Consider the following 26,877-nt stretch of genomic DNA (forward strand, 5'->3'; position numbering starts at 1 on the left):
TATGTATTAGTTAGTAAGTTAGTATATAAGTTCCTTTTCTCCATTACACAATAATAAGTTGGTTTAGAATTTTCCCTACACAAAAATCACAGACTTCCGGAAGCAAATGATGTCTTCATGGTAATAACCAAATCATGTATATAATAGGCCTGAAAAGTCACCACTTGTGGCTGAACACCCAATTTAAATATTAATAATTTAATTTTGACTCATATTCCAATAAATAGTTATTAAACAAAAAAAAATAACACGACAAAGCAAAATTTATTTCTTCGATAGAAAGTATTAAATACTTCAACACTACTGTCACTATACTATTTAGTAGTCAGTTTATCTAGTTAACTGCATTCCTCGTTGCAACTGGTAACACTAGTTTCTCTATCGTTGCCCTAATTTGAATAACGTGTTACATTTAATTGAAATCTACAACTATTTTGCGAGCTGCTGGGTTAGTTTTTTTTTCTTTTTTTTATGCTTGACTGTTGTCTACAATTAACTGTCAGCGAGTGTGACATGTGTACTAGTGGTTCTGGATTATTACTGATCTACTTCAATCATATTGGCTTCAGATCCCACAACTTGTATTACCTGTATGGGTTCATATTCTTGCATTCACTTTAGTTTGAATAATTTGACTACAAACTAGACAGACACTTGTTACACTAATGATATGTCACTGGAATTGCTGCATTTGATGAATATCGCTTTTCTTAAAAATATGTCTAGACTTGTTAATTTTATCACAACCATTTTGCTTTCACTCGATTTTGATATTGCGATGGCAGAACGCGCTGTTATCTGCGTCGAACTCCGCCATATTCGGAGTTCTTGGCTGTCCGGCGGTTTTTACCCGGGAATCCTCGGGCGTACGGTGGTTTCGCATTCGTAGTAACGTAATAAACTCCACGAGCCCTGCAAAATAATTAAAGAGTGGGATGTTTTAAGATTTCACGGTAGACGGTTCAATGACAGGTAAATGTTACGTTTGAGGAACGTGTTCTCCCATCAGAACGTAGTCCGAATCCTTTGGTTCGCACCAGCCGAGCAGGTAGGATACCAGCGTTGAACATGGACCAGCCCAAAAACCTTTTTCACTGTTGATTGACTCGATGAAGTATGGTGTCACTTTCGTGTGATCGCAAGCAAGAGTTTCTGCAACGATGGAAGTTCATATAGTTAGCCGTTCACGAAAAAAAGTATCGGAATGACCCTTACGAAATATTGTACTACTTGCACAACCTGGCTGGCTGGTGCCACCGTTCATGTAGAAGTCCGCATGTCCGCTAGCGCTCCACTGCCCGAGAATTCCGGCCCCGGTGTGAATAATGTCCACAAAATGGGCATCACTCGTATCCAAATCCCTCGAGTTGTTTGTACCGGCGTAGAAGAATATCGTCGGATCCAGTCCAGTAATGCGTCCTAATTTCCCTTCCTCCGGGGTAAGATAGTTCGCTACCAGTCCGGCAATGTGTGCTCCTACGCTGTATCCAATCAAATGCATCCGGTCCGGCGGAACGCCTCGCGGATGTGACGCAATGTATTTGACCAGCTGAGAAACACACAAACTACCGAAGCGAGGAGCCCATTCGATTTGGCTTAGGCAGGGCTCCGTCACGGCCGATCCATAGTCGACGATGATTATGTTGTAGTTCCCTCGAATGAAGTACGCCTTTCGCATATCCGGACTGGGAGATAGATTTCGACCACCTCCGAATCCATGGATCACTATTTTTACCGGGTGTTTTGGGTTCCAGTGAGTTTGGAAGAGGGACTCTTTGTTCAACACATCGATTAGCTCGGGTGCTTGCTGGGTTCGTCGGGTGTAGAGATAAAACTTGATTTTCGGATGTGGACAGCGGTACGGTTTTTCCAGGCAGGAGGAGGTGTTGAACACGTTGCTGGCATCTTGCTGGGCTGTGGGAGAGTAGAGAGAACATTGAGTTAGTTTCACTAGTCGAGATAGAGAGAGCTGCATGGAAACGCATTTTTAGTATGACACATGTTAGCAATGAAAACCTTCAACAATGGTTAATCTTATAATTAACCTAAATGTTGGTAGCCCTTCAATGCGACCTCAGTGGATCATAATAATACCATGATGGGTGACTTGCTTAATACGATGATACGAACAAAAAATTATAACCCTCTACGTATAGAAATCTGCTATTCTGTACAGTTTTGTTTCCATTAGAGCTTCTATCGAAACCACACGAAGGACTCCACGCCCTGTTCCGAAGGTCCACTGGGTTACGCCAATGCTGGCTGACGGATGTCAACCGAATGCGTGCGACGATCGCTATTGAACTCAAGCGCCTAACGCATAATTAATATGAACCCAACCAAACAACGTTTAAATGGCTATACGAACAAACGGTACTATGATAAATGGAGCTGCATTTTTCTTACATTTTGATGTTAAATCAAAATACAGTTTCGATGTCGCTTCGCTGTCGACATTCATTGGCGCTATTTGCAACTTTTCGAATGACATAACAGCACACGATACACGAATTATACCACACTATGCATTCACCGTACGTCATCGAGCGACGTTCCGGACAGGTGCCGCATAAAATATGTGTCACTGTGTTGAATCACTTCAAGACGATGTCAGTGAGCTAAGTGATCACAAATGCAAGGTCGCTAGGTCATGATCTCGGCGATGATACGGTATGATCGGTTTCTAGCGTTTAAGTGAAAACTGGAGCTGTTTCGGACCCCTAGGTGAATATCTATGGGCACTATAAGAATCCAAAAGTAACAATTTTACATAGTAGATTATGAAACCCTTGAACCACAACCACAAAACAAAACAAAACTCAAAACCGTACCGATCACTGCTCTTACATCTCGCTAAGTGCGGTCAAATTGAACAATTTGCTCAAATACATTGTGGTGTGAAAGTTTATTTGTTTATGGTCGCTGGGACCGAGACGTTTGACTATGAGCAATTCCAGAATTAGGTAACCAAGCCTGACGACTTGAAAGACTACAATTTGTTAGGCTGACACCTTCAGTGTTGTAAACCGTTTACACTTCAAATTATTTTGACGGAAGTCGAAAAAGTTTCACTGATTTGCAAACATCTGAATACACTAAGGTCTCTTTTTACACGGGGGTTATGTACCGTGTTAAAAAAATCCGTGTACAAGAAAACCGTGTTAATTGCGGAAACTGTGCAAAAAAAAACCGCTTGGAAAATTTGACGTAATAATTCCAAAAACCGCAGATTTGAATATTTGTTTGTTTTGTTTTGGATAATATGTAACTTTTAATAATTTGAAGGGGAAAAAAGCGTATTTTTTAATTCCCAAATTTATACAAGGTGCACATAACTGTGAAAATGTAACTGTTATTTCACAATAGAAACGGAAGTCTAAAAAACAGCCAGAGGTTACGAGAAGGGTCCAGTCATACTTTATAAAACACATTGGATGATAAATTAAAATTAGAACACTTAGAAAACGCGTTGTACGACAAGCAAATTAATCTAAATGGCTCATGCTTTCTGTATAACGCATTCAGTTTTCAAAAAACAGATAATACTTTCAAATTAGAACGTTCAGCTAAAGAAGTGCTAGTAATACCACCAATAAACACTTTCACTACAAATCAAGCTTGAAAATCAGTTCTTTTCAATTCCGAAGGTGCGATGTGTAGTAAATACTAACGATCTTAACAGTCATTTTCAACTAAACTGAGTAGGAAGACATGGGTATTGGATAAAGATCTATGCACACAGAGACAGAATTTGAAGGGGAAGAATTCATAGAAACGAATATAAATCAAATTAGAAAAGGTATTACAGTACACTTGGCGTAAAAATCAAGGAAATACAGTACATCGACTTTGAAAATACAGTACATTTTACAGTATGCTTTTTTCTAAAAATAGTGAATAAAAAATAAAAGCATCTTCCGAGGAAAACAGATTGAAAAAATGACATGCGAATACAACTACGTAATGAAAACCGCGAAAAAGTCACCGCAGAGATGGGACTCGAACCAGTAGCAAGCCAAATACGGCTAAAACGTTTTGCCTATTAAACTATCGTGCATGTGAGACACACATACAAACAGTCTCACTGAACATAAGGACCGAGCATGTTCAGCTGTGCTCGGGCCCTACGGCGTTCATTTGTAGTCATTTCTCAATAACAATCTCTCCGCAAGATGTTTCAGCCCTCAATTAGTCCGTTTTTTGTATGTTTCACATGCAGAATAGCTTAATTGGTAAAACGATTAAGGAGGATAGGAACTATTTTCGGGTTCGAGTACCGTCTCTGCGGTAGCTTTTTCGCGGTTTTCATCACACAGTTGTATTCGCATATCATGTAAAACTTACTCAATACGGCTCTACGTCTTAACAAGACTAAACAAATCGATCAAAGCAAGTTCATAAACTCAATTATTTTTTAGTTCCTTTTTAGGGCATTTTAAAATTCGTCAAAAACTGAAAAATGTGCGAAAGTAATAATAACATTTTTTGAGAAGCGGATGTTTTTGATAATGATTTTGATTTAGATTATATTTTCTTTTTGGTTGAGACATTTTTTTTTAATCATGAAAGTTTCGCTTGATTGTTGTGACGTGCTCTGAACAAGAATTATTTGTGTGTGTGTGTGTGTGTGTGTGTGTGTGTGTGTGTGTGTGTGTTGTTGTTGTATTCTCATTCACATTCGCTACTTGTTGTTACTGTTCTTGTACTGCTACAGATCGAAATTCGATGCGTTGCAGATTTAAAATTCTGTTTTAAATTTTAGTGTTAAAAATACAGTACATTTTAGTGTAAAAATACAGTACAAATTAAAACACAGTAGATTTGAGGGTAAAAAACAGTACACAGTAGTTGAGTCGAAAATACAGTACAATACTTTAAAATACAATACGGATACGAGCGTTAATTATGTGTCATTCTGAAGCAACTCATTTCATCGGCGTAAATCATAATACTACTAGAGCTATATCAATCAAATGGGTATGAAATACTGTACTGCTCGATATGATGAACACAGAAAGAAATAATGAAATTTACACGAGATGTAAATCAATAGTAACATGGAATAGACATGAGTTGAATCGAAATTTTGATTGAAAACCTTCATCGATGCAAAAATAAATTGAATTGCATTGAATTTTCAATGAATTTAACTGTATCTTTCTATTAACGCTTATTTTGCGATTAAATTGTATTGAAACGTACAGAGTCGTAATGTAATTTTATGTTTAATTACCTGCTCCAAATATGTGCATGAAAATAGATGTAAATTCACAAAATATTTTTATCTGTGAAGAGTTGAAGTTGAAGCTTCGAAATTCTCGATGATATCAATGACGATGCTGATATCATACACCACAACTGAGCGGAAGAGACGTTGTCGTGTAATTTACGACAGGGGTTCAAGATCTGAAGACTGATTTATTGGAACGACAGTCAATACTTCCGTTGAATGAATGATTTTAGTTAACTTTCAAACTTTAAATTAACTCTCATAATCGTTTTCTTACAGACAACCTTTTCCCCTTTTTTAAAATTTTTCTAAAAATACAAATGACAGTTCTTTTTAAACTCTCATCAGAAACCGTGTTAATTGCGAAAACCGTGTAAATGAAAAACCGTGTTAATTCCGGAATCCGTGTAAAAAAGCCGTGTATAAAAAAACCGTGCGAAAAAAAAACCGTGTAAAAAGAGACCTTAGTGTAATCAGTAATCAGTTCAGCAAAAGGTTCATTTGCTGAATGATCGGTAGAATTGCACTGAACTTTCAGTACAAGTACTTATTGAGGTTATATGCAGGCTCATACCCAGGATTTCGTTTCGGTAGGGGCCCTCAAATGAAAAAAAAGTAATGTTACTGAAGATTTCTTATGTACCTAATTCTCGGTGTGCCTTTTACCGACGTTTTTAACAGATAATTTGTCCACTGGAACTGCCATTATGGAGTAGTCAAATAAAATTTGTGACTGTTCCCGAGAGAAGGTTATTGTAGTACATTTCTTTACGTTTACTGGCATTGTATTTCTGTATCACATGTCTAAGAGCTTCTAAATATAGCACATTCACATTCCTACTTCAAACGATCAATTCGCTGACTAGAGTAGCATAGTCGATTCGTGGAGAACGTAAAACATCTTCTAAATTTCTAGGTCATAGTTGATAGTCATACAAGTTTGCTTTGGCTATACTGGTTTCGGATTCAGGTATTCAGGAAGTAGTATACTGAAATTCCAAAACGAAACTCACATAAATTTCTCGGAGACAAATTAACGTTTGAGCATAGATAAAAGTACAAGGAAGCCAAATCAGGTGAACGAGGTTCATTCCCAAGTAATTGTAATCTAAACCATTGATTCTAACCATGCTAGCGGCACTAATGTTCTTCATGTAAAACCATTTCACAGCGATTTCGGTCTTCAATCGCTTCATTATTGTACGTTAATGCTGGCTTTTTTTCTGATTTGAAGTAGTCTTCCAAAAGTATACTAAGCCGATCCCAGAAAACCGAAATTATGATCTTTTCGTCCCATTGAGACGCCCTTCGAGGCACTTGTGTCGCTTCGAAACACTCGTGCTGACTTCAGTCTATTGTCCGGTAATCATTTTGTTCTTCGGTGCGTAATAATGGTTTCAGCCAAACATATACTCGAAGTGCGCTTGCGTTCGTCTTTCTAGCCCTAAATAAGTATGTGCGAGATCCACTAGGACGTCTTTCTCATCTGCAGAATCTTGCTCGCGTATTTTCTTTTTACCGGTCGTCAACTACAATTTTATGTATTATTATTATTATTGTCATGTTTTTACCCCGGTTTCATCCCCCATTTCATGTGGTTTTGACTCTATTCTGCTTCGTAGGATCTGCAGTGCAGTGGAATTTTGACCATCACGTAACTCTCAAAACCTCTATCTCACGGTGTTATCTACGCATGTAACGCTTGTAACTTACAAAAGAGTAACGCTTGTAATGTCAAAACACACAAAAAAGTAACGCATGTAACGCTTTTTAACACATTTAACTTACAAAAATAACGCATGTAACGCTTCGTAACGTCTATAACTTACTAAGAGTAAAAAGTAATGCATGTAACGCTTAGTAACGCCTATAACTTACTGAATATTAACGCATGTAAAATTTAGTAACGCCTATAACTTGTAACGCATGTAACGCTTCGAAACGCATACAACTTACAAAAAAGTAACCCATGTAACACTATGAAATGCCTACAACTTACAAAAAAGTAAGGCATGTAACGCTTCGTAACGTATACAACTTATAAAAAAGTAACGCATGTATAGCTTCGAAACATATATAACTTACAAAAGAGTAACGCATATAACGCTTCGTAACGCATATAGCTTAAAAGAGTAATGCATGTAACGCTTCAAAACGCCTATAACTTACAAAAAAGTAACGCTTTGTAAAATTTATAACTTACTAAAAAGTAACGCATGTACCGCTTCGTAATGCCTATAATTTACTAAATATTAACGCATGTAAAACTTAGTATCGCCTATAACTTGTAACGCATGTAACGCTTCGAAACGCTTACAATTTACAAAAAAGTAACGCATGTAAAACTTTGAAACGCCTACAACTTACAAAAAAGTAACGCATGTAACGCTTCGAAACATCTATAACTTACAAAAAAGTAACGCATGTAACGCTTCGTAACGCACATTACTTAAAAGAGTAATGCATGTAACGCTTCAAAACGCCTATAAGTTACAAAAAAGTAACGCTTTGTAAAATTTATAACTTACTAAAAAGTAACGCATGTACCGCTTCGTAACGCCTATAATTTACTGAATATCAACGCATATAAAACTTAGTAACGCCTATAACTTGTAACGCATGCAACGCTTCGAAACGCCTACAACTTACAAAAAAGTAACGCATGTAACGCCTTGAAACGCCTACAACTTACAAAAAAGTAACGCATGTATCGCTTCGTATGTATTTATGTATTTTATGTATTTTATGTATTTTATGTATTTTATGTATTTTATGTATTTTATGTATTTTATGTATTTTATGTATTCTATGTATTTTATGTATTTTATGTATTTTATGTATTTTATGTATTTTATGTATTTTATGTATTTTATGTATTTTCTGTATTTTATGTATTTTATGTATTTTATGTATTTTATGTATCTTATGTATTTTATGTATTTTATGTATTTTATGTATTTTATGTATTTTATGTATTTTATGTATTTTATGTATTTTATGTATTTTATGTATTTTATGTATTTTATGTATTTTATGTATTTTATGTATTTTATGTATTTTATGTATTTTATTTATTTTATGTATTTTATGTATTTTATGTATTTTATGTATTTTATGTATTTTATGTATTTTATGTATTTTATGTATTTTATGTATTTTATGTATTTTATGTATTTTATGTATTTTATGTATTTTATGTATTTTATGTATTTTATGTATTTTATGTATTTTATGTATTTTATGTATTTTATGTATTTTATGTATTTTATGTATTTTATGTATTTTATGTATTTTATGTATTTTATGTATTTTATGTATTTTATGTGTTATTGTTATTGTCATTTATTTTACCCCAGTTCCATCGTCCACTGTATGTGATTTTGACTATTTTTGCCTTTCTCTATAGAAAGGTATTAGAATTGCTGGAAAACCGACTTTCGAACAGAGCATCGAAGATCCATAGTGTCATATACAATTCGACTCAGTTCGGAGATCGGAAAATGTCTGTGTGCACATTTCGAAGAAATTTTTACCGCTCAATTTTCTCAGAGATGTCTGAACCGATTTTAGCAAGCTTAGGCTCGTTTGAAAGATACTATTGAGCTATTGATCAAGTTCGAAGATCAAATGACTGGGACTTCTGTTTCCGGAGATATAATGGTATAAGTGATGTAACCGACAAAACACGTTGTTTTTATCGCTCTAATGTATATAAGGGTGCCAATATTTTGGGATCCCCTCTAATTTCGTAAAACTCTAGTGCTCAAAAGTTGAGGCGCCTCAAACAAAGTCCCCATGCAAAATTTGAGCTAAATCGGGCATAGGTAAGGGGTGCTTCCCGGCGGTTAATGTTTGAAAATTTTCGATCTTGAATAATTACCATAGGGGGTAGTACATGAGATTTCCAAAATCGGAAATTTTTTATGATGAAAAAAGTTAATTGACACGTCGAGATTTAGTGCTATATAAAAAAAAAATTTTTTTTGAAAATATCAACTCTCTGGGACTTACAAAAAGTTCCAGAAAGTCGATTTAAAAAAAAAAATTCGTGATGACACTAAATTTGCTTAGCTTTTTATAAAATTACTGAGCAAAGTCCCGTTTTAGATCGTTTTTTCCCACTGTGCAACGGTTCAGAATTAATCTGGTGTTCGTGTGCTGATAGGTCGCACCGAATTTTAGTGTCAGTAGGATCCATAGTACTAGCCATGCAATGATTCTGTACGCTAAGAATCGGCTGCGAAGTCTGTTGAAACAGAAACAGAATTTCCACAAAATGAATGTAATGCCAGCCTTTCACGCAGCCCACCTGTGTTGGATTCCCAACGCCGCACAGAGGGTTAGAACATTTTTTTGACCCGAAGAGGCGAATGACCTTAAGTTTAAAACCTCTATAATCGAAACAAAACAAAATGTAATGCCAAGACTTTGATTTGCTAGGTCGCACCGTTTCGGATAAACAAAGCGTTTTTATAGCAACCCCCTTAAAATCAGTTTTTGCCTTTCTCATATAGAAAGGCTATGCAATCACTGTGAAAATCGACTTTCGAACGGAGCCTCGGAGACCCATAGTGTTATATACCATTCGACTCAGCTCGACGAACTGAGCAAATGTCTGTGTGTGTGTGTGTGTATGTAACAAAAATATGCACTCACTTTTCTCAGAGATGGCTGAAACGATTTTCACAAACAAAGATTCAAATGAAAGGTCTCATAGTCCCATAGCCTGCTATTGAATTTCATTCCGATCCGACTTCCGGTTCCGGAGATATAGGATGATATGTACCAAAAAAGTGAAAAAATATGCACTCACTTTTTTCAGAGATGGCTGGACCGATTTTCACAAACTAAGATTCAAATAAAAGGTATTATGGTCCCATAGCTTGCTATTGAATTTCATTTGAAAGTGACTTCCGGTTCCGGAGTTATATGGTAATATGTGAAAATTTGAGAAAAAGTTTACACTCAATTATCTCTGGAACAACTCAACCGATTTTTGCAAACTAAGATTCAAATGAAAGGTCTTATAATATCCTAAAAAATGGTTTAACATTTTATCAGGATCCGACTTCCGGTTTCGGAACTAAAGCGTGATAAGTGGGAAATTACCAATTTTATAAGTATTTTTTCACGAACGATGGTTAAAAACAGGTACAAATCCCATAAAACTGCCTGATAAATTCTTCTAGTTTGCAGAGTTTGTTAGTTTGTGGGCATGAAAACTTAATTCGGCACTACTGGTTCCCTCTTTTCCTGTTCCGAGAGCACCGAAAGTGGAGAAGAAAAACTACTTCGATTTCTCTGCGATGCTTGAACCGATTTTGACAAATCTTGATTTGAATTAAAGTTCATACTGTTTTTGAACCTACTGTGAAATTTCATCCGGATCCGACTTCCGGTTTCGCAGTTGCAGGGCGATGAGTGTCAAAGTTTTCAAATCGCCATATAGAGTGACAATATGTACAACACCGAAAGAAGAAGAAAACACAAAACGAAAACAGATTTTATAGTTTGCTAGATTAGGTTCGAACAAACTTTCCTATTTCTATTTAATAAACAGCTGTTTTTGCGAATTTCACGGTTATATTTATGATGTAATTAGTAATATGAGAAAGGCATCATTACACCACTAGGTGGATTAAAATAGGTTTTTATTCATAACTTGTTTGGAGTTATTTTGTTATGCATACTTTGTTTGGAATAATTGTAGAAAATAAAATATCCCATATTTTTGTTGAAGGTAATGCATAGGTTTGTTCTTTTCTGGCAAAGTTATACAACATTTTACCTTTTTCATACCTAAGATAAAACCTTGCACCGAAACGAAATATGCAACTTTATGCTGCTGATTTCTACAAAATTTATAGGAAAAGATATGCCCAATACTACAGGGTCCGGCACTCGAAGTGTAACCAATTAAAAAGGCCATAAATTCAGTTTGGAAAATTACTTTTACTTAATTCAAAGTACAAAATGTGTAAAAATAATACAAAATTCAGAATCAATTCGCTTTTGCTCGATATGACCACCTTTTGCCTTGACTATGGCCTTGAGACGGTCAAAAAACGAATCGCAAGCTGCCGAATGTGACTTTCAGGTATTTAGGCCCACTCGCGGACAATAACTTTTTTCAGCGCCTCGAGACTGGTGTATATTTAGTTCGGACTTTGCTCTCCAAAATGGCCCAAAGAGAATAATCCATTGGATTCGCATCTGGTGAATTCGAGAGCCATTGTGTGGACGTGATGAAGTTCGGAACGTTGTTTTTCAGCCATTCTTGGTTCACTCGAGCTTTGTGAGACGGTGCCGAGTCCTGCTGAAACGTCCATGGTCTGACACCGAAATGTTTGTCTGCCCACGGCTTCAAAGCAACCTCCAGAATACTTTCCCGATAATATGTCGCATTTACCTTGACGCCAGGCTCGATGAAAACGATTGGAGAGCGCCCATCTGCGGTTACAGCGGCCCAAACCATTATCTGTTGCGGGTGCTGCCTCCTGGTGGCCAATCGATGACTCAAATTCTCGTATGAACGATCGGTCAAGTAAACCCTATCGTTTTGAGAGTTTACGAATTGCTCAATTGGAAAAATTTTCTCGTCAGAAAATACAATGTTCGGAAATTGACCGCTTTCGGCCAAACGAAGCAACCCCTTCGCTCTCTCAAGTTAAGATTTTTTTTTTCGCGTTCACTTTTGGCAAAATGCTTTCTTGCGCTTGTAAACAATATAACTCCGAACTGTCATTTAGAAAATTTCTAGAGAGCTGATGCCCGTGCGTCAGCTGCGCGAGCGGTCTGAAGTTTGTTACACTTCGAGTGCCGGACCCTGTATAAAAAAAATCTAAGTGAAACTCGAGGGAACTGTTTTTTTAGATCTTTTCAAAGTTAATTTTTTTTGCAACACCCTTAAAACTAGTTTTGTATTCATAACTTGTTTCGAGTTGTTTTTAATGCATACTTTGTTTGTTGTAGTTGTAGAAAATATAAAATCCCATAATTTTGTAGAAGATAATGCATAGGTTTATTCTTTTCTGGATTAGTTATACATCATTTTACCCTTTTTACCTAGGAAGCCTTGTGCCGAAGCGAAAGTTGCATATATTAATGCAGCAAACTTTTACAATACTTATAGGAAAATATATTCCTAATCCAATTTATTTTCCAATGAGAATATCTTGAGTATAATTCGTGTGACTCATTTTCACTATGGCCATGCTGAAACCATGAATGGTTAAGAAACGGAGGGCGTCACGTGAACAAATAATTCTGAGAATTTTGTGAAGAAATAATTCTTTTTATTCGAAATCGGTACTACAAAAATTGAAATGCCACTTTCAAAACATGCCTTATATAATCTTGTAAAACTTCTTCGAAGACACGTTAGCTCTTAAAAATCAGTGAAAGTCAGTGAAAGTCAGTCAGACCGTCTTTTTCTAGTTTTGGATCACTGTGGACCGTACCGATTCGCCAAATCAAATAAAATAAATTAAATTAATCCGTTTAGTTAATCCAATTATTTTTGTTCAGGGGTTTAGGGTCTCTTGCTATTGAGCTTTTTCGGGATACACAGTAGAATAGTAACACATTATTCTGCAAAATTTGAAGTCGATTTGACTTCCACAACCACACCACAATCTAGAATAGGAAGGAAATAAAATAAACCCAGGCCAAATGAGCTGGTTCTTGTTGAAGCTGATTTAACTCAGTTCCAGATCAACTTCACTTAACATATTCAAGCTGCTACCTCTTGAACTTGACCATCAACACTTCTAGCGAACATATCACAGGCAACTGCGGTCGAAGTGTGCTTTCGTTCTCATACTTAGCATGAGCTTTTCAATTGCCTAGCTCCCCGGTGCCAGAGTGGATAGTATTGGTATCATTTTTTTTTATCTTGGCAATGAAAATAATGTGTTCATTTACGATGCGTACTTCAGATTCATGGTCCCTTGAAAGTGTTGTGATCGAGTATCAGTTTATCTACACTGATTAAATGGATATTTGATTTTAATTGAATACATAAATTGAATACTCATGTGTCACAAATAAATGTTGCATATTACCGTTTAATAAAAATGTGTAGGCAAAATGTTCATTACTTTTTTTATAGTGTACGTCGAGTAGTTTTTTTCATGCGGTAGCTCAACAGCAATCAAATCGAAGGAGACATCAAACTGATTACGAAATGAATGATCTGGATGACAACCTTGTACGTGGACACATTTAGATTTTTTGCACAAACGTGTTATCCGCACAGCTTGAGCCTAATATAAAAATGGATTGGATGTGGGTAGGAGATTTGCTGGCGGCAGATTTCGACTGAAATAAAAATACCGACGACGGAATACACAAATTAACAGTTCAAGGTGGCAACGTTGATTCATTCGCGAACCAGAGCTACTTTCGAACTTGGTTCCATGGTTGATTAGTTCCACTTTGCTAATTTTCTGTGACATTGAATTCAGGTTATTTTCTCCAATCAAAGACCTGTCCCACCGACGACAAATGCGTGACGATTTAAATATCGCTGGACTGATCGTTTTTTGTTGAACATCTAAAAGATGCTAATGTTGAGCACATTGATCAATAAAAGCACTATCAACCGCATGAAACATTGTGTTACATCATGTGCTCAATCAATTCACATATGTGCAATGTTCGCGACTTGTGCCGTTCACATCACTCAACCATGAAATGCACTTGCATATATGCTTTACACGTTGTTGAAGCCTCAGCGGACATGGTTTTCATGAAGAACTTTCAAATCGAATGATGACTTTGCCACTAAGTTATGGGTTTCAATTTTTTAACTAACAAGATGTTAGGTAACGGAACTTGGAAGCTAGAGTGAGATTCATGAATAAAAAATTTCAGATTGTTTGTGACCAATGAAACAAGAGTATGATAAATGGTCTGATAAACCTTGGAGCACAGAGCACAGTCCAAATGTCGTAGAGAAAAATTAAAAGCTTCGAAAAAGGTTTTCATAAAATCGCTGAGAAATCTTAACTTTTTTCATGTTACAGTCAATCACTTCTATAGTTAAGGACATAACGATGACATCAGAGCTAGTTTTAAAAGTAGTCATTTCAATCCGTCATTAAATATAATGTCATGTCATGTCATTACCATTACTTAGCATATAAGTGACCAGAATGTTTCTACTGGAGGTGTTTACGTTCTTATTCGCATTGAGAAATAATAAACTATCCGTGGCCATTAGTGCTGAGTCTCTAAGAAAGAATTAATTGCTTGTGGTTAAGCACTGCCATACGTTTGCAGGTAGAATGCATATTTCTTAGTGAAACTGCATTTGAATTCCGGTTAGAATGGAAATATGACTTAAACACGACACTAGATTACAAACTAAACACAAACTAAACGTAGATGCTTCTGGCTTTGTTGCAGTTCTTTGCAGAACTAAACAATGTCGTTTTCATTAACTCAAAATAGACAAAAATTGTGAAAAATAAATGTCACTCTCAGCTTCGCTCAGGTCCATGTTCAGTAAATAACAAAAGCGGAATACGTAACTCTTTTCAAGAAGTAAATCCCAAATAACGTAACCTACTTCGTAAAAAGAGTTTTTTTTACGCAATGAAAACGATTTCCGGTTCATTTATATTCCATGGAAACTACTACAATATGGGTATTTTTGGAAGGGGTTTGAAGAGTAGATTCCTTATATTTATTTATTTATTTCGTCAAGCAAATGTAGACTACATATAAAATGTTTACAATGTTCACTTACATACTACGCATTATTTCTACGACAAAGCTGAGATTTGATTTGATTTTTAGACATAGTAAGGTCAAGATGTTCGCAGTATTGATTGTAATGGCGCATTATTCGATTGACTGGACTGAATTTTGCATAATTTGTTCTAGCTTGTTTTTCTAAAAATAATTTCTTGGAACGTAATTGACGGCTAGGTATATAAAAAGTTAATTGCGATAATAATGGAGCTGATTGAATGCGTTGAGAAATAATGTCGCTGATAAAATAAAGCATTGCAAAGTCGCGGCGTTCTTTAAGTGTATGTATATTGATGAGCATGCAGCGTGCTTCATATGATGGTAGAGGAAATGCTGTCCAGTTTAATTTACGAAGTGCATATAAAAGAAATTGTTTTTGAATAGATTCGATGCGTTCTTCGTGAATAATATTGTATGGATTCCATACTAGGCTGCAATATTCCAAAATAGGTCTGACATATGTAGTGTATAATAATTTAATTGTGTATGGGTCCTGAAAGTTATGACTGAAGCGTTTAATAAAGCCCAGCATGCTATTAGCTTTATTGATTATGGTATTGTAGTGTTCTACAAAAGTGAGCTTGGAGTCTAAGATTACGCCTAAATCTCTTACAATTTTACATTTTTCTACAAGTTGATTTCCTAGATGTATGTTTATAGGTATAGTTTCATTTTTCCTACTGAAAGTTATTGAGTTACATTTTTTTACATTGAGTTGGAGTAGACTTTTGCAGCACCAAATGTGGAATAGATTGATTTCGTTCTGGAATATTACAGCGTCGTTAATATTTTTAATTTCCATGAAGAGTTTCATGTCGTCTGCATATACAGGGTGATTTTTTAAGAGCTTGAGAACTTTTTTAAACAATAAAACGCATAAAATTTGCAAAATCTCATCGGTTCTTTATTTTAAACGTTAGATTGGTACATGACATTTACTTTTTGAAGATAATTTCATTTAAATGTTGACCGCGGCTGCGTCTTAGGTGGTCCATTCGGAAAATCCGCTTTTTTATCGACAAATTTTGTTCAGCGATGAGGCTCATTTCTGGTTGAATGGCTGCGTAAATAAGCAAAATTGCCGCATTTGGAGTGAAGAGCAACCAGAAGCCGTTCAAGAACTGCCCATGCATCCCGAAAAATGCACTGTTTGGTGTGGTTTGTACGCTGGTGGAATCATTGGACCGTATTTTTTCAAAGATGCTGTTGGACGCAACGTTACAGTGAATGGCGATCGCTATCGTTCGATGCTAACAAACTTTTTGTTGCCAAAAATGGAAGAACTGAGCTTGGTTGACATGTGGTTTCAACAAGATGGCGCTACATGCCACACAGCTCGCGATTCTATGGCCATTTTGAGGGAAAACTTCGGAGAACAATTCATCTCAAGAAATGGACCGGTAAGTTGGCCACCAAGATCATGCGATTTGACGCCTTTAGACTATTTTTGTGGGGCTACGTCAAGTCTAAAGTCTACAGAAATAGGCCAGTAACTATTCCAGCTTTGGAAGACAACATTTCCGAAGAAATTCGGGCTATTCCGGCCGAAATGCTCGAAAAAGTTGCCCAAAATTGGACTTTCCGAATGGACCACCTAAGACGCAGCCGCGGTTAACATTTAAATGAAATTATCTTCAAAAAGTAAATGTCATGTACCAATCTAACGTTTAAAATAAAGAACCGATGAGATTTTGCAAATTTTATGCGTTTTATTGTTTAAAAAAGTTCTCAAGCTCTTAAAAAATCACCCTGTATAAGCACTTTCAGATTTTTGAGTATGAAGGAAATGTCGTTTATATGTAAAATGAAAAGGAGAGGCCCTAAGTGAGAACCCTGAGGTACGCCAGAAGTTACATTAATTGGTTCAGACAGAATGTTTTGGAAGCGGACTACCTGTACACGATTCGTTAAGTATGATTTGAGCCATTCCAGAAGAGTATGTTTTATGCCATATTTTTGTAGTTTGTGTAGATACGGTCGAAGGCTTTGCTAAAGTCAGTGTAAAGAGTTTCTACGTAGTTTCCGGCGTCCATTGCATTCAGAGTGAATGTCATAAATTCTAAGAGATTTGTTGTAGTTGAGCGGCCTTTAAAAAAGCCATGTTGTTTGTTTGTTATTACATTTTTAAGTTGATGAAAAAGTTTTTCATTTACAATTTTTTCAAATAATTTTGGAATGCATGAGATAATGGCTATTCCACGGTAGTTCCGAATGTTAGATTTTGCACCAGATTTAAATATTGGTACAAGAAAGGAAGATTTCCATGCTTTAGGAAAAGTACATTTATTAAGTGATAGGTTAAAAAGTAGTTGTAGTGGTAGTGTAAGTTCTTCAGCAAGATTTTTTAAAAATATTGGTGGTATACTGTCAGGTCCAGGCCCTTTTGAGGCGTCTAAGTTTTTCAGTGCTGTCGAAATGTCATGTTCTGATAGATAGTTTACAGAGATGGAGTTGGAAAATGCAGGTATGAAAGAGAAGTATTCACGGTCACGGTCAGTTTCTGAATAAGATGTATATACTTCTTGGAAAAAATTTGCAAAGTGATTGCAGATTTCTGTAGTATTTTTCCCTACATGTTCGTCGAGGTGCATTTGAGATGGAAAATTGTTGCTTTTTAGTTTAGTTTTTGTGTAGTTAAAAAAGTTCTTAGGGCAAGTCTTTATTTCGTTTTCAATTTTGCGGTTATATTCTTCATGTGCTGTGTTAATGGCTATTTTAAGTTGATTGCATAGATTTAAGTAATTTTGAAGATGAGCGTCACTTTTTTCTTGTTTGTAAGTTTTGTGTGCTTTTTGTTTCCTATTTTTCAAATGTTTTAGTTGTGAATTGAACCATACAGGTAATTTGCTGTTATGATTTTTTCTTCTTCTTTTCATAGGCAAAGTTTCGGTTAATATTTTGTTTATAATGTGATAAAATTTGTTTACTTCGACGTCGACATTTCCTTCTGTACTCAGTATGTTCCGCCAATTTATTATACTTAGTCTACACTTGACTACTTCAAAGTCAATTTTATTGTATTCCGGCACTTCCTCATATTCCAAGTCGTAGGGAAGGGATTCATTGTGTGTAAATAATGAATATTCAATTGCGGTGTGAAATGCTTCATTTTTCCATAATGGCAGATTTGATGCATTCACACAAAAGTCTTCTGTGCAATTTGTGAAAAGAAGGTCTAAATATGCGTTTTGTTGATTTTTTACGGAGTTTACTTGATGTAGGCCAAAATTAGAAATTTTGTCGAAAAAATAGTGCAATGTTTCGTTTTCTCCTACGACTGGAAGTAAGATTGATTCATTTTCAATGTCAGAAATGAAGTCCGCATTACGTTGATTGAAGTCGCCAAAAATATGAAGCTTTACTTCAGGTTCCATATTCGAAATAATTGTGTCTAAAGATTGAAAGAATAATTCAAAAGAGAATTTGTTCGCATTTTCGGGTGGGAAGTAGACAGAGCCCGGACCGCTTTTACAGAGTGGCAGTGAGGGCAAGTAGCACCGTGTCCACGGTCTTAAGGGGCCATTAACGGGACCCACCGAGCAAAAGAAAGGTCACACAGTTTGTTAGGGGCACACAAATAAATTTTGCCCCAGGGCCCATTACAACGTAAAAGAGGTGTTGGTAGATTCCGAAAAATAATGTATTTTGGAAATTCAAACTGACTACATCCGGTTCATAGATGTTCCTTGAAAATACTTGCAATATGGATATTTTCGGGACGGATTTGATGAGTAGATGTCGGAAAACGGAAATGTTTAAGGTGGTTCTGAATTCCAAAACTGCTACTTCTGGTATATTGATATTCCTTAAAACCCCTTACAATATGAGCATTTTCGGAACAGATTAGAGACACAGATAAAAATATATACATCTATTTTCATGCACATATTTGGAGCAGGGAATTAAAAATAAGGTTACTCCTCAGGTCTTCATTCGCCAATTTACTTTAAAAGTAAAACTAAGCGTATATTAAAATAAGTTGAATAATTCATCGAAAAATCAACGCATTCTAATTTACTTTTACATCGATGATGGTTTTCAATCAAATTGTTGATTCAATTGATGTCTCTTTCGAAGTATCATTGAATCACATGTCGTGTAAATTATATTATTTTTTCTGTGTAAGTAGAACATGAAAACGACGTTTGAGGTGGTTTTGAGTTCCAGTTCTTTATGTCCTAAATTTCGCTTCATTTAGGGCGCTGTTCAATGTTTCAAATTTGAAAAATATAACGAGTTTTGACAATTTGCCCTCTCCCTTTGTCTAGCTTAAAATATCTTTTTAATTTGAAACTGATTCGATTGGTATTTTGGTATTCTCACCCAAATCCGACTATATTTAAGATCTGCCGCAGATATTGTATTACTGTTTCAAAAATGTAAGCGCATATTCATCAAAACTGTTCCGAAAATATCCATATTGTGATGCCATTTGAGTGATTTCATCGAACCAAATTGTAACAGGTTTCAAAGAGTAGCAATGAACCGGAATCCGCCATTTTGGATTTCGGAACGAACACAAACATTGTTTTCCTATACCTACTTATAAATCGGAAGTCGCCATCTTGGCATTCAGAGCCACTTTAAACATCGACACCGACATCTACTAATCAAACTTGTTCCGAAAATACTCACATTGTAAGGTTTCTCAAGGAATATCAATAAACCGAAAGTCGCCATCTTGGAATTCAGAATCGTCTGAAACATCGTTTTCCGACATCTACTCATCTAATCCATTCCAAAAATATTCATAGTCTGATGGTTTGTACCGAATATTAATACACCGGAAGTCGCCATCTTGGATTTTGAAGCGACTTAGAACATTCTTTCCCTACTAATACTGCTGATTCTCGTTCCAAAAGTATCCATTATATTATACATATTTAATAATACATTAACATAAAGAAATTTTTTTGCGTTGAAAATTCCAAATAACGTAAACTTTTTTACGTCATGTTTCGATTTACGATTATTACGTAAATGAAGGTTTGGGTGTAGTAGTTTCAAAATTGTGTTTTACTTTCGTTTTCCCTTTTAGTCTCGTTCGGTCTTCAGTGTAAATCGTATACTGTGCTTCGAGAATCGATAATGAAATAAACCGACGCACAATTAGTTTTACCAGTTAATGTTCGTATCAGAGAGCTCTACAGTACAACAAAGACTGTCCCAGAAAGTATGAACGCAACCAAAAACCGCTGCCATTTCACAATGGTTAAGAATCTGTCAATTTTTATGACTGCGTCCTGTTGTTTACACTCTTCTCTAACCACTTGTGCAGTTGTTTATTCGATTTCATTGGTTTGCTTCGAAATGCGTGGACTTTCAGCAAAACAACGTCGAAAAATTGTGTACAATTGGTGTACAGAACGCGGAATGTCACTGTGAAAGATAGCAAAAATGGAAGGAGTAAGTGAAAAACCCGTGCGAAATGCAATCAGGAAGTTTGGTGAGGATAACACATTTGATACTAAACCGAAAACGGGTCGAAAAAAAGGTCCTGCTAACCCTCAGTTGGATAAACGTATACTGAAGGCGTTCGAGCAAAAGAAGGAGGTGGCCAAAAAAGTGGGCACTTCGAAGTCAAATGTTCTTCGTGCTGAAGAACGTTTGAATCTTCGAACCTATAAGAAGCAGAAACAACCAAAACGTAGTCCGAAACAAGAAGCATCGATCAAGCCGAGGGTTTGGAAGCTGTACAATACGATTCTTGCTGGAAATTTGAACTGCATAATCATGGACGACGAAACCTACGTGAAACTCGATTACAAATATTTGCCGGAACCACAATATTATACGGTGCGAGAAGGGCAAGTGTTAAACCAGTCCGAGACATCGATTGAAGTTGAAAAATTTGGTAAAAAAGCTATGGTTTGGCAAGCAATTTGTAGCTGCGGTAAGATTTCGAAACTCTTCATCACCACTGCTTCAATGAACAGCGAAATATACATCAAGGAATGTTTACAAAACCGACTTCTACCCATGATTCGAAGCCACAAGGATCCTGTTGTCTTCTGGGTAGATCTTGCTTCTTGCCACTACTCGAAATCAATGGTAGAATGGTATACTACCAAAAAAGTCACTTTCGTCCCAAAAGACATGAATCCACCAAATTGCCCACAACTTCGACTAATTGAGGAATGTTGGGCATTAACGAAGGCACATCTTAGGAAACATGTCTCGCCAGCCGAAAACAGTTCGAAAAAGATTGGAAAAAAGTGTCAAAACTTGTCACCAAGAAGTCTGTACGGAATTTAATGAGGAACGTTCGCAAGAAGGTGCGCCAGCTAGTCTATAATGGCTAAGTAGCAAATGTTGAAAATAATATTCTGTTGTTGTAGTCTAATATTATCAGTATATCGAATAAAATTTGAATATCTAACACTTGTGAATTATTTACAGCGAAATCAAAGTGCGTCCACACTTTCTGGAACAGCCTTTAACTTTCCTATATCATGTTTTAGTCAAACTTCACATATTTTCAATATATTCAAGAAAGAATAAGAATTAAAATTCGACTAAATTTCCATGCCAATGCTATTTTGGTTTCATCTTGTCGTAGGAAAACGAGTGACGTTGGCATTGATAATCACTTTTGTAGAAGTTAAAGACGGAAATGCTTCCCTCTCTTTTTCGTTTGTTTTGAATGAGATTATTTACAAATGAGGCAGTAAAAAACCTGCTTAATCCATCTAGTAGTGTAATGATAGCTTTCTTTTTCGATCCATTTGTTTTCATCTTGCAAACATGTGCACCAAAAATCGTTTTTCTCTCAAAAATTGTGACTAGAAAGACTAGTCATTGGGTGCATTATTAAAATTAATATGACAAAATGTATATTAAAATAGTCAGAAAAAATTCAAAATATATATTATAGGTACAGGGTCCGGCACTCGAAGTGTAACCAATTAAAAAGGCCATAAATTCAGTTTGGGAAATTACTTTTACTTAATTCAAAGTACAAAATGTGTAAAAATAATACAAAATTCAGAATCAATTCACTTTTGCTCGATATGACCACCTTTTGCCTTGACTATGGCCTTGAGACGGTCAAAAAACGAATCGCAAGTTGCCGAATGTGACTTGCAGGTATTTAGGCCCACTCGCGGACAATAACTTTTTTCAGCGACTCGAGACTGGTGTTCGGACTTTGCTCTCCAAAATGGCCCAAAGAGAATAATCCATTGGATTCGCATCTGGTGAATTCGAGAGCCATTGTGTGGACGTGATGAAGTTCGGAACGTTGTTTTTCAGCCATTCTTGGTTCACTCGAGCTTTGTGAGACGGTGCCGAGTCCTGCTGAAACGTCCATGGTCTGACACCGAAATGTTTGTCTGCCCACGGCTTCAAAGCAACCTCCAGAATACTTTCCCGATAATATGTCGCATTTACCTTGACGCCAGGCTCGATGGAAACGATTGGAGAGCGCCCATCTGCGGTTACAGCGGCCCAAACCATTATCTGTTGCGGGTGCTGCCTCCTGGTGGCCAATCGATGACTCAAATTCTCGTATGAACGGTCGGTCAAGTAAACCTTATCGTTTTGAGAGTTTACGAATTGCTCAATTGGAAAAATTTTATCGTCAGAAAATACAATGTTCGGAAATTGACCGCTTTCGGCCAAACGAAGCAACCCCTTCGCTCTCTCAAGTTAAGATTTTTTTTTCGCGTTCACTTTTGGCAAAATGCTTTCTTGCGCTTGTAAACAATACAACTCCGAACTATCATTTAGCAAATTTCTAGAGAGCTGATGCCCGTGCGTCAGCTGCGCGAGCGGTCTGAAGTTTGTTACACTTCGAGTGCCGGACCCTGTATATATTTTGAATTTTTTCTGACTATTTTAATATACATTTTGTCACAATAATTTTAATAATGCAACCAATAAATAGTCTTTCTATTTTCTTTTAAAATTTTGAAAGTGATATAACAACTTCTTTTTATCAGTGGTTGAAGACCATTTAGCTTTAAAACGTGTGGGTTATCACTTTGAATTTGAAGATACGGTAAAATTTCCCATATAAGGTTCAACTCGTCACAGTCGAACAATTTATGTTGCCAAAATGGAGCCGTGCTATAAACAGTTCGAGCCAAAATACTATGCTGAAGTGCACTGTATGCAATCTTTCAATCACTCAGAAATGATTTTATTGTTAATTGTGTCTTATTTTGATTCCAAGCGTCATTTCATCGTGCTTCCTTCAAACCCCTAACTACTGGGATATGGCGAGGAAATCGACATCTCTGTGAATAGTAGATGGATTATTACAGTCTACGGCTCATTTGATTGGTATTGCGATAAGATATCCTGATTGATTCAGTTTTTGAAGGCCGATTGTGGCAAATATTGTCCAAAGACTGCAAATTTTGAAATTAAAGTTTGTGTAACTCGAAAAGTAATGATCAGATCCTAAAACAAAAACAATAGCGTTGGTTAAAATCGGTTCGGCCTTGCCTAAGATTCACACATCCTCTTTTTGCACACACTTACAGATACACATACAACCTCGATAAACAATGCTTCATATCTCGACACCAATCCATTTTAAAGAGTTCGTGTGATCGGCATGAAACTGTGAGTAAATTCTTTCACTGTGCATTAGAATAGGGGAAAAAGTAAAGATAGAGAACCTGTTTTAATCCACCTAGTGGTGTAATGATGCCTTTCTCACATTACTTATAACATCATACATATTATTGAGAAATTCGCAAAACAACTGTTCATTAAATATAAATAGGAAAGTCTGTTTGGACTTAATGTAACAAACTCTACAAATCCTGTTTACCCTGTAGTTCCGGAACCGAAAGTAGTATCCACAACAAATTCAGGAATTCCGTATGAAACTGTAAGACTGTTCCTTTGAACCTATAAGTTTGTGAAAATCGGTTTGGCCATCTTGAAGAAAAGTGAGTGAGATCCTTTTTGCAATTTTTAATCACCATTTCCATTTCTTCCGAAAATTCAACAAATATGACCTATACATACTATCTCGTGCTCTATTTCGATTAAAGCAATTAAACGAAATTTAACATACGAAACGAACCTGCGTTAAACATCATGAATCAGCAGCATAAAACATGTAGTAAACCGGCTGTGAAATTGCATATTTTTTTAAACTAACTTCAATTCATTGACATTCTTTTATTTTTTATACCATTTATTTTACCATGGCTTTTATTTATATCTTTTATTCTCTCGGTCGCACTTATCATAAAATAGCTAAAAATTTTATCAACCGCAGCACCGTCTTTTACTAATATCACATAGTAGTAGCAGACATCCGTAACCGTTTGGTTTTCTTTATAGCGTGTACGAAATAGAACAAAGAACGCATCGTTATTTTGTGTTTTCTTCTTCCACCATATCACCAAGTGCCGGTGTTGTACCTATTGTCATTTTATATGGCGATTTGAAAATGTTGACACTCATCGCCTTATAAATGCGGAACCAGATGAAATTTCACAGTAGCTTTATAGACAATATGAGCTTCAATTCAAATCAAGATTTGTGAAAATCGGTTTAGGTATCAACTCATTGAACTTCTAGTTTAAAGATAAGTTTTGAAAATTTCGTTAGTATTTCATTTCAAATGACGGTTCGAGTCCGAAATTTTGTATTCCGGAACCCATAGCCGAATCCGAATGAAATTCATCAGAAAACTATTCAATCATTAGACTATTGTGAGCTTCATTTTCAAGTTTTTGACCATTACGTGCTTTTTGAACGGAAAACCAACATCAAACCCCAATTCTAATGAGAGTTCTTAAAATCTCATATGAAATTACTGAAAATTCAACGTCCTAATTTTGTTTCGATACGAGTTCTGGTTTCGGAATTACATCATCCTGTAGTGTTTAAAGTTTCAAACTGTTGCACAATTTCGATTTATATTTAAAAGATTTATGAACCCCCAAGCTTCGGAACCAGAAGTCAGGTTAATAGTACACCCAATCCTTTTTGCTTTTCTCATAAAGAAAGTTCACGTTATCACTGTGAAAACGAACCTTTTGAACGAGGCTCCGAGTTTCATATACCATTCTACTCAGTTCGTCGAGTGAGCAAAATTTCTGAGTGGATGTGTGTGTTTGTTTTTGGGTGTATTTTTGTGCACTCACTTTTTTTCGGAGATGGATGAAATTTTGAAATACTTACTCAATTTCCTTAAAGATGACGTAACCGATTTCCACTAACTTTGGTTCAAATGAAACGTCTAAAGGTTTCATCTGGATCCGACTTCCGCTTCCGGAATGACAGGGTGAAGAGTCATTTTAGGGGTTTGGAACCACTTGGGTTCCAGTTTGTGCTAAAGTGCACATGACTAAATTGAATTATTGCATTAGCAGATTATGTTGATCTACTAATGCCACCTCGCGGATCAACATAATCCGCTAAGCAGACGTAAAGTCATTGCTATTTACAACGCACTTATTTTACACTAAATGTGCAATGTCTATTCTGAGCGGATTATGTTGAACCGCGAGGTTTCATTAGTAGATCAACATAATCTGCTAATGCACTGATGAGCTGAATGCGAAACGTAAATAATTCAATTTAGTCATGCGGACTTTAGCACAAACTGGAACCCAAGAGGTTTTAAACCCCCAAATGACTACTATCTGTTGACGGCCAGCATTGCCGTCAATTGGTTTCGTTACTTTCGGCACTTCAGAATAGACATTGTACATTTAGTGTAAAATAAGTGCGTTGTAAATAGCAATGACTTTACGTCTGCTTAGCGGATTATGTTGATCCGCGAGGTGGCATTAGTAGATCAACATAATCTGCTAATGCACTGATGAGCTGAATGCGAAACGTAAATAATTCAGGGTGAAGAGTAGCGTAGCGAAATCAAAATTTCTATGCTAGGTTCATAACTCAAATCGGTAGTCATTATTAGTTGAAAGATAAACAAATCGATTCCGAAAGCACCGGAAATAGTGATCATATACTATAAAATGAAACTCACTTATTTTCTCATTGTTGGTTTGACCACTTTTCTCGAACTCAAGTTAAAATGAATGGCGTTATGGTCCCATACCAAACTACTGTATTTCATCTGAATGCGATTTCCGGTTCCAGAAGTACCGGGTGATGAGTGTTTAGAATCCACTAGGAGGATTTAAATAGATTTTTTACGAAGTAGTCGAGTCTTTTTTACGAAGTATTCGATTCAAGTAACTTTTTTCGTGAACGAAATCCCTATTAACAAAAAATTTTTTATCAAAACTGCTTCGCAAAAAAGTGATTTTTGCATAATATGAAAATACGTGTAATTACAAAATTCGTGTTCTGTTTTTTGAAACTGTTTTAATGAATAGTTACCGGAAAACAATAGATTCAAAATTTAAGATGGCGACATCCGGTTTAACAATATTCTAATTCTTCGAAACTCCTTGCAATATGGATATCGGTAAGCGATATTTGAAGTTGTTTCTAAATCCAAGATGACGACTTCCGGATTAAAGACACGTCTTGATAACCGTTACAATATGGATATTTTTTATACAAGTAGTTTTACAATTTTCCCTACACAAAAATCACAGAATTGCAGAAACAAACTGACAATTCACCACTTGTTGTTGAACCCCCAATTTAAATCTTAATAATTTAAGTCTAACACATATTTTAATAAAAAATTATTTAAAAAAGGTTTTTTTAATGAATTTGATGGAACTTTACCGAAAAAAGATGTTACAGATAAGTTTAGGAAAGCCATCTTTGAAAAATCAGAATGCGTTCTAATTCAGAGCTTTTGATCACTATTTTCAGCACCGAAAACCGGTACAACTTAAATGAGTTTATTTGGTCATCGACTGAAAAGACTTTCAAAATCGAGACATTTATTTGCCAATTTCATGGAATTTCTATTTTTACCATAGTGACTTATAAACAGAAAC

General features: G+C 36.0%; 1 protein-coding gene across 7 annotated transcripts in view; it reads right to left on the minus strand.

The window, feature by feature from the left end:
* Positions 1 to 245: 245 nt before the first annotated feature.
* The window catches only part of LOC131427292 (phospholipase A1 member A), a 38,322-nt gene continuing 11,690 nt past the window's right edge, over positions 246 to 26,877 (minus strand). For all 7 annotated transcript variants that reach the window (XM_058590347.1, XM_058590345.1, XM_058590341.1 and 4 more), the window contains exons 3-5: positions 1,216 to 1,914; positions 984 to 1,152; positions 246 to 912 (exon numbers count right to left, since the gene is read on the minus strand). In XM_058590347.1, the coding sequence (XP_058446330.1) occupies positions 795 to 912; positions 984 to 1,152; positions 1,216 to 1,914 (986 nt within the window). In that variant the 3' untranslated portion in view covers positions 246 to 794. The remainder of the gene's footprint in view (positions 913 to 983; positions 1,153 to 1,215; positions 1,915 to 26,877) is intronic.

The sequence above is a fragment of the Malaya genurostris genome, chromosome 2, assembly GCF_030247185.1.
Source record: "Malaya genurostris strain Urasoe2022 chromosome 2, Malgen_1.1, whole genome shotgun sequence".
Taxonomy (NCBI): Eukaryota; Metazoa; Arthropoda; class Insecta; order Diptera; family Culicidae; genus Malaya; species Malaya genurostris.